This window comes from Myotis yumanensis, unplaced genomic scaffold (genome assembly GCF_028538775.1).
Source record: "Myotis yumanensis isolate MYYU_CA2020_CCGP unplaced genomic scaffold, mMyoYum1.0.hap1 SCAF_16, whole genome shotgun sequence".
In the NCBI taxonomy this organism is placed as follows: Eukaryota; Metazoa; Chordata; class Mammalia; order Chiroptera; family Vespertilionidae; genus Myotis; species Myotis yumanensis.
In genome coordinates this window covers 42,249,274-42,263,048 of record NW_027223767.1, presented here as the reverse complement: position 1 = coordinate 42,263,048, position 13,775 = coordinate 42,249,274, and the positions used below count along the sequence as shown (strand labels likewise).

Here is a 13,775-nt window from a genome sequence, read left to right as displayed (position 1 = left end):
TCCTTCTCCTGGGTCCTGCGCAGCTCCTCGTGAGAACAGGGCTGTCAGTCTGCTGGCCTCCCTCCTCTGCTGCACAGAAGACAAAGTTGGCCCAAGCTGGAGGCAGGGGGAGTGTGTAGACCCACTTCCTGAGCCCCAAACCGAGGGAGGAAGCTGTTGGCTCTAAGTTCGAGGCAGGAGGACAAGATTCCTCCCCACCACCAACATCCCTAGTTCCATTCCAAGGGAGGGGCCCAAGGGGGAATGCGCCAGTGGAACCAGTTCCTCTCTAAGTTCTTTGCATGAGCTGCCAAAACCATGAGGGCCTGGGAACCGTCTCCTACAACAGATCTGCTGACCTCCCCGGAGAGGTTGCAGCAAACAGAAGGGGGAGGAAAAGAGAGAGAAACCCAACAACTCAACACCCAACAGCTGCTAAGAAGAGCTCAGCAGGGACAGGCTGAGCAGGGCTGTGGGAGCAGTCTGTCCTGTGACAGCTGCCGGGGAGGGGCCCTGGGCAGGGGCTCCTTGGTTCTACCTTCTCCCAGCTGCCCACCCATCAGAACCTCGGCTGGACTGAAACAACAGCCAGGGTGAGACAACTGCCTACTTCCCTTCCCTGAGGCTAGCACCACGGGAGACTATCAGAGATCCATCCCCCCACAGTCCCCTCCTTTAGGAAAAAGGCAGGCAGCACATCCTCTGGCCCAGACCCCAAAGCCCTAGAGGTGAAGCTGCCTGACAGTCTATGGAAAGCAAGCAGCTGTCTACTCCCAGATGCCTACATCTCTCTAAACCAGAGTTGGCAGAGGGAACCTCAGAAATGGCTGCTGCATAGATTGAAAAGTGAGGAGGAAGTCCCTCTTCCCCTCAGCCCCCTCGGCTCGGTGGTTGCATGAACTCTCCTCCATCCGGGCCTCCAAAGCCAACCCCATAGGTGACTAGCTCTGCTAATCAAAGTGCTGAGTCTCGCACTAGCCTGCTGTCCCTGGAAAGGTGGCGGAGGCTATGGGGGAGGGATGACAAAGGCTAAGGTGATGCGCCCACTTCCCCTCCTCCAGGAAGATGCTGTATTCACAGGTGGGTGGTGAGAGGTAAAAACAGCCATATTCAGGCTGCCACCGGTTCCACTAACATCTCTGGCAAACTCTTCAACTGCCTTCTCTCTTCTGAAACATGTGAGGGGGTGGAAGGAGAAATGTAGGCTCGAGCTGGGGTTTAGAAAGGATGTGAAAATTCACGGCAGTGAGGATCATCTCCTCTCTCAATCTGCTTTTCTTTCCTGCGCTCTGTTCCGCAATGTCTTCCAGCAACTACTGCCTACTCTGTGCTACCAAGGCCACCGCTTTGCCTCAACACTCCACCCCGGCCGCAGATATCACCATCTCACCCTCCATCCCATGGACTCTCCTCTCCATATTTGGCTCTGTCCTACCCAGGCAAACCAATCCCAGCTCCTTCTTCTTATCCATGCATTCAACAAATAGCTCCTCAATGCAAACTGTGTCAGGCAGTGTTCCAGGTGCTGGGGACACTACAATGCACAAACCAACAAAAATCCTCTTCCCCCGCGAGTTTATGTTCTAGTTGGGGACCCAGTCTCAACAATGACAAGTACTAAAGAGAAAAGTACACCAAAGAAAGGGGCTGGGAATGCTGGGATGTGGGCGGGGCGATGGGGAGACCGACATGATTTTAAATGTCCAGAAGTCTTCAATGAAAAGGTAATGCCTGAAGAAAAACCTGAAGGAGGTGAGGGAGGGAGCCCCGTAAGAGTGATCCAGGCGGCAGGCAAAGCAGGTGCAAAGGCCCTGGAGCAGGAGCGAGCCTGATGTGTGGAGAGCGATGAGGAAGTCAGTGCGGCTGGAGCGGAGTGAGCCAGGAGCACAGCAGTGGAGGTCAATCGATGTGACAGATTGAAAAACGGTCACCCACAGTACCAGGTCCTAATCCCTGGAACCTGTAAATGTTACTTAGGCAGTCACGTTTTTGCAGATATGATTAAGTCAAGGTGGAAAAAATATGATCTTGAGTTATCTGGGTGGGCCTTAAATGCCATTACAAGTGTCCTTATGAGAGACAGCGGGAGATTAGACACACACAGAAGAAAAGACGATGTGACATGGAGGCAGAAATGGGAGTGATGTGGCCACAAGCCAAAAAATGCTGGCAGCCACCAGAAGCTGGAAGATGCAAGGAACGGATCTCCCAGAGAGCCTTGAGAGAAAGTGCAGCCCTGCCAACACCTTGATCTTGGCCCAGTGAAATGGAATTTGGACTTCTGGCCTCCAGAATTGTGAGAGAATAAATTTTTGTTGTTTTAAGTCACTAAGTTTGAAGTCATTTGTTATAGCAGCTTTGGGTACCTATACTTAGGTTATGCTGTGTCTGAAGCTGTTTACATGCTGGCCTTGAGAGTTCTCATGGCAGGCATGTGCACAAGTGTGGTCTTTGGTGCCTCCTACTGAACCGGGAGCGTCAAGAGTGGGGGCCATGCCCTGCCCCTTATTTTCAGTGCCCCTGGGTGGACAAGCCCCTCCTCCTCTGGGTCTCACCACAGAGGTCTCCTTGGAGCATAGAGAAGTCACGGCTATTGAAGGCTACCCTTCAAAGAGCAACCCTCTAGGGCACAACAGGAGCCAAGCCATGCTGCGTGACAGCACGGTAAGTAGTCGTTCCAGATGACCCTTTGGAAGCAGGGTGGAGCCTGTGCTCAGCAGGCCAAAGTCATGTTGGTCAACGGGACTCATGCACTGGAACAGATTTGTTTGAACACCCTGGCCCGGGGGGAGCAGCTGAAGGAAAAGCAGGGCTATTTACTAGCCAACTGTGCAGATGATGCTCGGATTATGCAAAACGGAATGTGGGTTAGAGCAAGGAAGCCTTGCCTGGGGTTCTGGGGTCCCAGAGCACCATGTGGAAGGATAACTGGGCATGGGGACGGAGGAGAGATTTCCAAAGACCAGCCTGATAGAACAAGGCAGAGGCCAAATGGAGCTGAAAACACTCCCAACTATAGTCTGTTTCTCTGCCCCCACCCAACTAAGTGTCTGCCTGGACTCTGCGGCAGGAAGAGTCTAGTTGTGTTGTCTCCAGTGACGTTGGCAGAGCCCCGCTGGGTCCGAGGAGCATAACCCAGTATACCTGTGTGGAGGCACAGGACAGCATGGTGCCTGGCTTGGTACAGATGGTCAGGAATTACATGTTGAAATGAAATCCAGCAGGGAATCGGCCCCCTGGGACTCTGGCCAGACAGAGACAGGAAGGACTCTGAGGGGGGTCTGCCGGCCAGTTCTGAGAACGCTGGCTGCAGGTGGCCAAGGCCACCATCTCTGGCCCTACAGTGACTATGCAACGCTCACATTTTCCATCATGAACCCATTTTCAAACATTCTGTGCTGTTGTCACATCATATGCTGAACAACTGGTCCTGCTCACCATTTGGGGAAATGGGCGCTGTGCCCAGGCCCCCACACCCACAAAGGCAGGCCCATGAAGGGCAAACTGAATTGTGTGTCATCACTAAATGTTAAGGCACTGGCTTGGGAGAAGGAGGAAGACATGATACAGGTAGGACAAGTCACAGAAAGGGAAGTCTTCCCAAACAAAGATGCCACCCCTGCCTCCTGCCTTCAGGACACTCCATGAGGTTTGTCAAGGACTTAAGCCATCTTTTTTCCTAAAGGGTAAGTCAGGCCTAAGAAACAAGTCTGTCATGGAGGCTTCCCCACCTCCCCTGGAACAAGTGAGGCTGGGGATGAACAGAAGAGGGGGCGGTGGGTGGAGGGAGGCAGAGCAGGTACCCAGGGTCCCATCTGTCTACAGATGAGAACACCAGCAGGGGAATTTTGCTCAAACAGCCATGCCAGCTGTGGTGAGACCACTTCCTCCCTCCAGAAGAGTGCAGAAGACTCCAGTGCTTTGCACAGCAAGGAGAGAGAGGGGTGACCACAACCGGCATGTGGGGCCACCACCACCCTGGCCCAGGTCCAGCCGCTAGGAGAGGCCACTTGGCAGCCAGCTCTAGTTTACCAGCTGAGTTGGGGGAAGAGTGGTCCGGAGAGGGGAGCACATATTCAGACTGATCTGGAGAATCCTGACAAGCCCTCCAGATGAGGGTGACTGCACAGAAGCCCTCCTCCTCCTCCCTGGCTGGCCACTCTGCGTCCAGCTCCTGCTGCACCTGAGCACTTCCTTGATCTCACCAAGCTGGTCTCTGGGACACCGCTCATCCCTCTCCCATTGCTCATCCTGCCTCAGAACATGCAGCATCTCCAAAGCACTCCTTCCCCGAGCACCACATTCAGACCTCCTCTCCTTCCCGAACCACCAGCTTCCCAATGGGACCCATCCACTTCTCCTCCTCCCCTGCCCCAAGCAGCGGGGGAACTCAGCCCTCCATGTCAGACTCCAAATTGTCTGGACACTACCTGTGCCTGCCTAAGGGCTTAAAACACAGCTAAGCCCAGGGAGGGTTACTGGGGCTGTTGGAGGGCTGAGTTATATTCGACAACGGAGGGCTTTTCACTCCACCTTCTGCCTGTGAGGAAGCCTTGAGGATGCAGCCCGACTGGCTATCTAAATAGCCTGGCAGGTGACTTGTGCTTGCTGCCCAGGTCTGAAACTTGCCTGGAACAGGCAGGGCTCCTGCTTGCTCCACGGGGTTCAGAAAAGGGAGTTGCACAGTGGTTCCCTGTCTTTATTGCAAGGCAGGCCCCCAGGAATGCCAGGGCTGATGTGGTCTCCAAACACACACTCTGGCTGCTGGCTCGGGGGGCGGGGGGGGGGGGGGGGGGGTGAGAGGTGCAGGCGGTGAGGGGAGTAAGAGTGCAGAAGTGAAGGCCAGCCAGATATAGTGGATACTATATTGTGTGGCTGGAAGAGAGAGGGCAGAATGTGGGGTAGGGGTGGGAACAGGCCCCCTCAAGCTCAGAAAACTTAGGGTAAGAGAGGGCACCAATTTATTTTTAACAGTTTAAAAGCTTTCAAAGACTTTGGTAGATCCCACCTCCCTACCTTTCCCCTTACTCCCTAGTATCTCCCCAATAAAAACTCATCTCCAGTCCATCCTGGGTGATATACCCATGCTCAGTAGGGAGACGCCAGGAGGGCCTCAGGTCATCATGGTGTAATACCAGTGTGGAAGGGAGCTTGTGCCAGGCCAGGGACCCAGGCAGGCATTTGAATGGTGCCCAAAACCTAGAAGCAGAAAATTCCCAGAAGGCCAGGAATGAAAGATGGGCAGAGCGCATACTTGGTTTGGATGCCTACGTTGATCAGAATTCTCCCACCTCCTGACTGCAGCCACAATATTGACAGGTTGCTAAGAGTTCCTCGAGGGCTGGAGCCCATCCCAGGGAAAGAGGAAAGCTGCACAGCTCGGCCTTGCCAGACCCATGGAGGCGCATCGCTGACCTCTGTCTTGCTGTGGCAGGAAGCCCAGACTTGTTATATAAAAGATCTGGCCTGCAGTTGGAGCCTGAGCGGCAACACACAGCCTAGAGTCCATGCCTCTAAATCCGGCGGGGAAACGTCCGAGGCCAACCCTGCCTTGAGTTGACACAGAGAATGCTATGTGAAGAGTGGGATGGAGGCTTCCTAGAAGTCTGGCAGCAGGAAATGACAGAGACAGGCTACATGGCAGCCTGCCATCTGACAAAGAGGGATGCATTCATGAGCTTACATACGTGAAGTAACCTCAAATCCTGCTCCTCCAGGAAGCCCTCCTTGACTACATACATTATTTGGGCTAAACACTACTCTCAAAAGAGAAAGGGGTGTGTGCTCCAGGTCGGTGACGGGGAAGCATGACCTATCCTACTTGTCCTTTTCTAAGGGTACAGGGAGCAACAGTTCCCAGGGCTCCCAGGAAGTAGACCTGCTCTGTCTGCCACCTGGAGTGTGTTCTCCCTTCACTTTCTGTTCATAGATCTAAAGGGAGCCATCGATTTCAACAGCAGTAAATTCTTGTAGGGTCAACGTAGGGTATTCCCATGAGAATTCCCCTCCTCTGAAATGTGCCAGATACGTGGCCCCACTCATCCCTTGGCTGTTTGTTCACTGGCCTTCATGGAACTGGCACCCAGACTCACAGAGGCCAGATCTTGTTCTCATTTCCTTATTCTTCACTCCAACATGCCAAGAACAGTGCTGGGCATTCAGACTCTCACTAATAACATTAGAAAACGGACCTCATTAAAAAAAATAAAGAAAAGAAAGGGACTGACGTGATGTGCTCAGAAGAGGAGGCAGGGTAAAGTGAGCGCACAAAACACTTTCCCATTTGGCCACCACCCACCCCACCTACAGCCAGCAGAGCGGGCACTGCCCCCCCCCCCCCCCCCCCCCGCCCTCAAGCTGCATAGGAAGAGCTGACTTGCCCAGTATCCCCAGGATGCTGCTTTGCCTCTGAGCCCGTATCTTCCTTCCTGAGGACAACTCATTTGTTCTGAGGTTGAACAGGAATAGGTTTAAACTACATCAAAAGGGAAAATGTTTGACTCTTAACAACATGACGGCTGAGATTGTTGAAGTCTTGAATCAGATGAAGAAATATCTTTGTATAATTTCACAGATGACTTCTTGCTCAGGCTAACACTATCTTATTCAAAAGCTGACAAATGGGCTGGATGATCTGCGGCGATTCCTTCCAAGTTTACGATGCTTAGTGAAAAGGCTGTCGTGAAGAAAGGGGACCTGGGCTCCACAGGACTCCAATGAGTCCATTGAAATCCCAGACTGAGCTGCTGGCTAGGGATCAACTCTCCATTATCTGAGAGCCTTCTACTCCTATTGCTCCAGTGAGATCTATCCTGGCTCAACACACTTTCTGGCCACCTCTTCCAGTTGTCTGGGGAGTACAAACTCAACTGAATGTTGGCCCCGGTTTAATTTTAGCAAGGTAAATCTCATTTTTTAAAACCTAGAATAAATTCCAAAATCAGCTCTTGCTTACCCACACATCAATACTCAAGCCAAACTGAAAAACCCAGATTGACTTCTCTCCCATCAGTCAGGTGCAATACATACTCATTTTCATGTAAGTTTACAAAGAAAACCGAGCTGGTAAACATTAGATGACAAAACGCTACATGGTGAATATTTACAGCCGAAACCCAAGACAAGGAATTTCAAGGACTGAGAGTTGGAAAGTAGACCAAAGGCCTCCTCAGCCAGCCCCTGCCCCCATCCTTATTCCGTTTCCAGTTGGGAGAGAGCATTACCTGGGTGGCCTTGTCATTGGTACAGCAGGTGAAGGCCCCATCAGCATCTCGTGGCCACTGGCCCAGGAGGTACGAGCTGAGGATGGTGTCCAGGGAGAATGTGCGTCGGACCTGAGGTGGCTGAGGCCTACACACGGGCTTTTCTGGACACGGGACGCTGGCTGGAAGAGAGCACAGCACGCCCCTTGACATCAGCATGGTGGGAAGAGGCATGGAAACCAACCTTCTCTCTTCTCCGAAGCCTTACCTGACTGCCACCTCTTCACGTGCATCCGCCCCCTCCTAAAGGAATTTGAAGCTGCCCATAAAAGCACACACAGAGAGCTCTCCTGATTAACCAGCTGGCTGCTATCACTGGAAACAATTTGCACCATTTTGCTTTGGCCTGGGATGACCTTATATACGTGTCCTCCATCTTTTTCCTGTTCCTAATGGGCTATGAACTGTGAAGTCTGAGGCCTCCATACTGAGTTTCCTGAGAGCAGGGCTGTTTCCCATCATTAGGGAGGGAACGCTAAGTAGACAAAAACCAAATTTTCTTCCATCTTTTATCTCCCGCCCTTCTCCTTCCCTTCAGCACTCACTGCAGGGCTCCTAAGCACTACACAAATTCAACCAACTACCTGAAGGACTCTTTTTTTAAAAAAATATATGTTTTTATTCATTTCAGCGAGAGGAAGGGAGAGAGAGAGATAGAAACATCAATAATGAGAGAGAATCACCTACTGGGGATTGAGCCTGCAACCCCGGAATGTGCCCTGACCAGGAATAGAACCGTGACCTCCTGGTTCATGGATTGACACTCAACCACTGAGCCAGCCACACTGGCCGGGCTGAAGGACTCTTTTATATTTATATTTATATTTATATTTATATGTTTATATATATATATATATATATATATATATATATATTATTGGTTTTTTACAGAGAGGAAGAGAGAGGGATAGAGAGTTAAAAACATTGATCAGCTGCCTCCTGCACACCTCCCACTGGGGATGTGCCCGCAACCAAGGTACGTGCCCTTGACCGGAATCGAACCTGGGACCTTTCAGTCTGTCGACCGACGCTCTAGCCACTGAGCCAAACCGGTTAGGGCTGAAGGACTCTTTATACTTCCTTCAGGATTGGTCAGCCCCAGGGAACCTAGATGCCTGAGACAAAGAAAATGATATAATATTGACTTTCAACTATAGAGCCTGAGGAGTCAGCTTAGTTCTTTTGGTTCTCTCCTCTATCTCAGATTTCTGGCTAAATGGCACAAAAATAAAGCAATCATAAATGCATTCACTTTAATTTTACCTGGATTACAGCTTTCTGGGAGAAAGTAAAAGTTGAGACTGTTGATAACATGTAAGGGTTCCGGAATCATCTATACGTTTCAATCATCTGGGTGGACCATGTTTTCCATGGCCACATTCAAAACACTACTAACTTAAGATCTGTAAGGTTCTTTCCTTTAAACAGAGCAAGATGCTTTCACATCTGTATTAATCCCTTAATAATTCATCTGTGCATTAAGCACAGCAAAAGGAACTGGGGATTGTAGGTATCCATAAACTTGAAGAGCTTGACATTTAAAAAGACACTAACAGCCCTGGCCGGTTTGGCTCAGTGGATAGAGCGTTGGCCTGCGGACTGAAGGGTCCCGGGTTTGATTCCGGTCAAGGGCACGTACTTTGGTTGCAGGTTCCCTGGCCCTGGTCGGGGTGTGTGCAGGAGGCAACCAATCAATGTGTCTCTCTCACATTGATGTTTCTCTCTCTCTCTGTCCCTCTCCCTCCCTTCCATTCTCTCTAAAAAAAAGTCAATGGAAAAAATATCCTTGGGTGAGGATTAGCAACAACAAAAAAAGAAATCATACTGTACATATTTTGCAATGTGCTTGTGCCTTATATCATGAACACCGTTCCAAATCAATATACACTGATTTAAACACATTACAACACATTCCTTTAATAAAGTTTAAATGATCTTAACGTTTCTGTTAAAACTCTTCAAAGGCCCTCTTTTCAAGATGGTAATCAAAGGCCTCATGTTATGGTCCCACTTACCTGCCCTTACATCTCACTCCTTTTCAAAGCCTCCGTCCTGCACACACTACACTACACAGTTTCCCACCCAGGTCCCGGGCCTTCCCTCCTCTGAGGTTTGTACATGTGTCCAAGGTTGAAATCTTATCAGTCCACCAAGGCCTGCCTCCACCTCCAAGAGCCTTCTGGATCCCCTGGAACAATCTCTCAGGATTTTCCCATTTCCTCCAGCACTTTGTACCCTTCTAGTACTTACCACCTTCTCTTTGGGATTATGGGTATGTGTGACTCCTAGATAATAAACAACCTGTGGCCAAGGACGGTCCCTAATTTATCTTTGTACCCCTCCCAGTGCCCAGAGCATAGGGCTGATGATTGGCAGGTGCCTAAGTAGTTGCATAAAATAAACCCTTACTGTAAGGGTAAACTTGCTTTATACCATGGATTCCAAGTTTGCCTGCACATCCATGCTCAACCCACTCCCCCAGAGTAAAGCCACCTGAGCTGCTTGTCTCTTTTCCTCCGAGGCTCAGAAAGGCCCAAGCTCTTTCCTCCCCATCCTGCGCCTTGTCACCCTGTAAGTCAATGACAGGCACGCTGGGTTCAAGTTCCAACTTCATCTCCTACACTAGCTTTTCAATCACTCATCTTCCTATCACTCGCCTTCCTATTCTGCACTTAAGATAAAAAAGCAGCAATCAGATATTTCTGGGAGCTTCTAACCTATGTCAGCAGCCATGTCAGACACCACAATGCTGTGGCCCTCCTACAATGTCTTTAAGAGCCCAGCGGTGAGGTGGGGGCTCTGGAAAAGCAAGTTGACATGACAGAGAAGCAAAGAAACAACGAAACAGGTGGGTAGCAGATGAGCAAGAAACTGGTATAAAGGCCAGAACGCCACAATCCTAATGGCTGCGTCATCCCTGTGTGAAGGGAGAGGGCTGTGGCTCCAGGGCTGAGAAAGAAGCGATGGGGAGAAAGATATCTTGGAGACGCCTCTCCCAGTCCCTTGGCAGAAGTTGCTGCCTTTGCTCTACTGTGTTTATATAGTCCTCAAGTTTTGCCCCATCCCACAAAGTTTGTTCATGAATTGAATCTTCTCTTTTCCCAGCAGCTTTCAAAGGAGCTAGGGGAAGACTGGTAAGGAAACCAACGCGCAGGGAAGCCCAGTCTCAGATTGGATTCAGTCACCCTGCAAGTCAGAGACAGTCCCAGATCTAAATCTAAGCTTCCTCCCTCCTATCTCAGTTCACTGGGGCTCCGGGCCCTCTTGCATGAGGACATGCTCTGAGGCTGCTGGAACATCTGCCTGGACACCTGGAGGAAGGATTGCCTCGTTAGCTACTTTTCAGGGAAGGAGATAATAGGCCTGACCTGAAGGTCAACAATGACCTTTTTCATTTTATGGGTTTCTTTGAGGGGGGGGGGGGGGAATGAAGTCTTTGAAATGTGGGGTTAAAGCATTCTGCTATCTTCTGGGGACAATTTACACCATACCATGTTAACTCATTCCATTACCCTTCATATCCCATCCATTCATGAGCTATAGCAGAGCTCCAACCTCAAGGGCAGCAGTCAATGTGGTACTTTACTCCCTGTGCTCCCTGGGCTAGGGAGGGCTCAGAGTCCTGGAATGTGACATGAGTCTCCAACCACCACTCATGGTCAACTCTACATGCTTTCTGGCCACCTCTGACCAAAGTTATTTACAAAGACTCTGAGGACTTCATGGGTACTGACTTACTCCTCCATACACCAGCAACAAAACAAAACAAACAAAAAGCAAAACAAAACATACCCCATACATACAAAAGAAAGAGGCGGGGGAGGAAGGGAGGCAGGGAGGAAGCGGGTAAGAGAGAGTGAAGGGAATGGGGGAAAATCAAGCACTTAATCCAGACCCAGCAGCCTTGGACACCTTCTCTGCTAGATCTGCAAGGGTCTCACCACAGCTCAGTCGAACTAGAGGACTTGCCTCAGTTTCTTTTCCTCAAATGAGACAGCTGGGCCTCGCCCTATTTCTATAGTGACCACATCCTAGTGCAATGTGTTGGCACAGCTCCTAGGAAGCCACAAAATGACTGAGTTACCTTCTGTCTCAGAGCCCTCAGCAAGGACCTCTTCCCTCCCAAACCCCCAAATTCTTGGCATGTCCTGGCCCCTTGGAAGACACAAAATGCCATGCTTCCTTCATGTCCAAAATATAGGGGAGGGGGAGGCATTTAAAAATTAGATTTTTATTTCAAAAATCTCATCCCAAATGGTTTGGGGAACACCTGCTAACTAGGGCACCAAAATTGATTAAGGGCTAAACCAAGGTGTCAAGTTCTCCCCAAATGCAACCCCAACTAAAGCCAAAATCAGACACATTTTGTTCCATCCTGGAGGGGGCCACAGGCTGAAGCAGTGTTCCCCCACTCGAATATGTGGGGGCTCAGACCGGAGGGATCTAGTACTGACTGCAGCTCTGCCTTCACTGTACTGTAGTGTGACTGCAGCCAACACCAGGCAGCCTCCCTGGGCCTGCCCTCCCATCTGGCTAGCAGGAGCACGACTCCGCCTATATTCCCTCTTAGGGATGCTGTAAAAAACAGATGAGATACAAGTGCACTTGAAAGTCTTCATTAGCTAGATTAGGCCAAACCCACTGTCATAATCCCTCCCCATACCACAATCCTTTAGGATTAAAGGTGGGGGTGAGGGAGCCTAGAAAGAGGCTACCAGACAAGACAGCAGCGCGAGTTCTAGCCACCACTGTCCCTTGGGAAGGTGCACATCTGCAGTGTCAAAGCCCTTCCCTTCACTGGGAAGCCTAACGCGGCACGGACACCCCCCTAAGTAAACGGCGCAGAGGCGGAAATAAAACTGCCTGGAGACGTGGGCATCAGCAGCTGCGGGGCAGCACTCAAGTTGTGCTACCCACAGAGACCCACCTCTGTGAGGAACACCCCCTAAGAGATCTCACGAGCTTGTCCCTCATGGGCCTAACAGAAGGATCTAGGGAGTGGGCTCCTCTCTGCCACTGTGTGATGATGGTTAACGGAGGAGCTCTGAAACGTAACAACGGTTGCTTGTGGTCAGAGGATGAACTGGTTTCATTTCTGGAAAGTACCCCTCTCAGATTTGGGAAAGGGGGAGGAAAACAAGACAATCGGCTCTCCTATCTGAGGAGAGACGCCCGTATCATGACAGGCCATGACAGAGCAGCAGGCCGCCGGGGCACTGGCTGGGTGGCTGCGGGAGGGTGGAGTGTCCTGTTTACAGCGCTGTGGGGTATTATCGGCCCATCGCATGCAGCAGCCTCCGCGGCCCAACCACCTGGCGGGGCGCTTGGCACCAGGCCAGGCCATTTCACCCTGTAGCTGATCAGTGGCGGATGCTTTGGTTCTTGGGCAACGGCAAATGGAAAAAACAAAACAAACCAGCACACACCGGAGATAAGAAGCCTTCGTGCTATCTTCCAGAGCCACTTGGCCCTGGCTCCCAACTGCTGCATTTTTATGGCTTTGGGAGAGGGGGCTCTGAGGGCAGAGGACCAGCAGTCAAATGTCTGCACACTGGGGGACAGTCAATAGGGAGGAGACACACCAAGGGCAGATAAGACACTGAACCAAGAGTGGCTAGCAGGGGCCTGGCACACCGCAGGGGACCGACGGATTGCTTCAGCAAGCAGATTTTGCACGCCCACCACAGGCCGGCTCTGTGATAAGCACTGTGATACAGGAGGAGGAGGATTGTAACAAGGTTACAATCTCTAAGCACCTGAGGGACCCCAGCCAGCGCCTCTTCAGGATCACCAAATTGTCTCTGTGCACCCTCCTATCCCCTCAGGCCTGACCACACCCGCAAACGCCCATCCTTGGTACCCAAAAGGTGACAGCTCTTAGGAGGGCAAGACAGGGTCAGGGGAAGGGGGAAGGCAGCAGATGGCACAGGAAGTGGGGTGTTTGTGGCTGCCCTTCTCAACTTGGCCAGAGATGGACTGTGGGGCGGAGGCTTAGCAGCTCATGAGGAGAAATCAGGCCCTGACCACAGGGTCCTGGCTGAGCATCTAGGGGCGCTACCTCCCTTATTTTACTCTCATGTAGGAGACAGAAGCCTGGGAAATAAGACAAGGCTACCCTCCACCCATCCTCCATTAGCCTGAAACCTAGTGATCCCAAAATACCCGAGCGCAGGAAGAAGAAGAGAAAGGCAGCCAATGAGACCTCACACGTGGCAAGAACTCAACAACCAGCAGGTCCAACAAACAAGTTATGAGTCACTTTCCCATGTTGTTGGGCTTTGAAGCATTATTAGCTCGAGTTGTCTCGCCTCCCCTCTTAAAGAGAAAATAGCTCTTATTTATAACAAAAACTGTACATATGTGGAGGGAAATAAGAAAATGCAGATGAACAAAAAATGAAAACTAAAAACTATGCATGCCCCACTCAAAGATCACTACTGTGCATATCTTTCCTGGCCTCTCTTCATGCACATGTGGGTGCATATATATTTTTTATAAAATGAGATCACATTATACACATTTTTCTACAATCTG

The 13,775-nt window shown here is 50.7% G+C and overlaps 1 protein-coding gene across 2 annotated transcripts in view; it reads right to left on the bottom strand.

The window, feature by feature from the left end:
• FAM117A (family with sequence similarity 117 member A) overlaps window positions 1-13,775 on the bottom strand; it is a 60,361-nt gene that overhangs the window by 9,359 nt on the left and 37,227 nt on the right. For both annotated transcript variants that reach the window (XM_070394749.1, XM_070394748.1), the window contains exon 2: window positions 7,203-7,363. Coding sequence is in view for 1 of the 2 variants with exons in the window: in XM_070394748.1 (XP_070250849.1) it covers window positions 7,203-7,363 (161 nt within the window). In the remaining variant the exon portion in view is untranslated. The remainder of the gene's footprint in view (window positions 1-7,202; window positions 7,364-13,775) is intronic.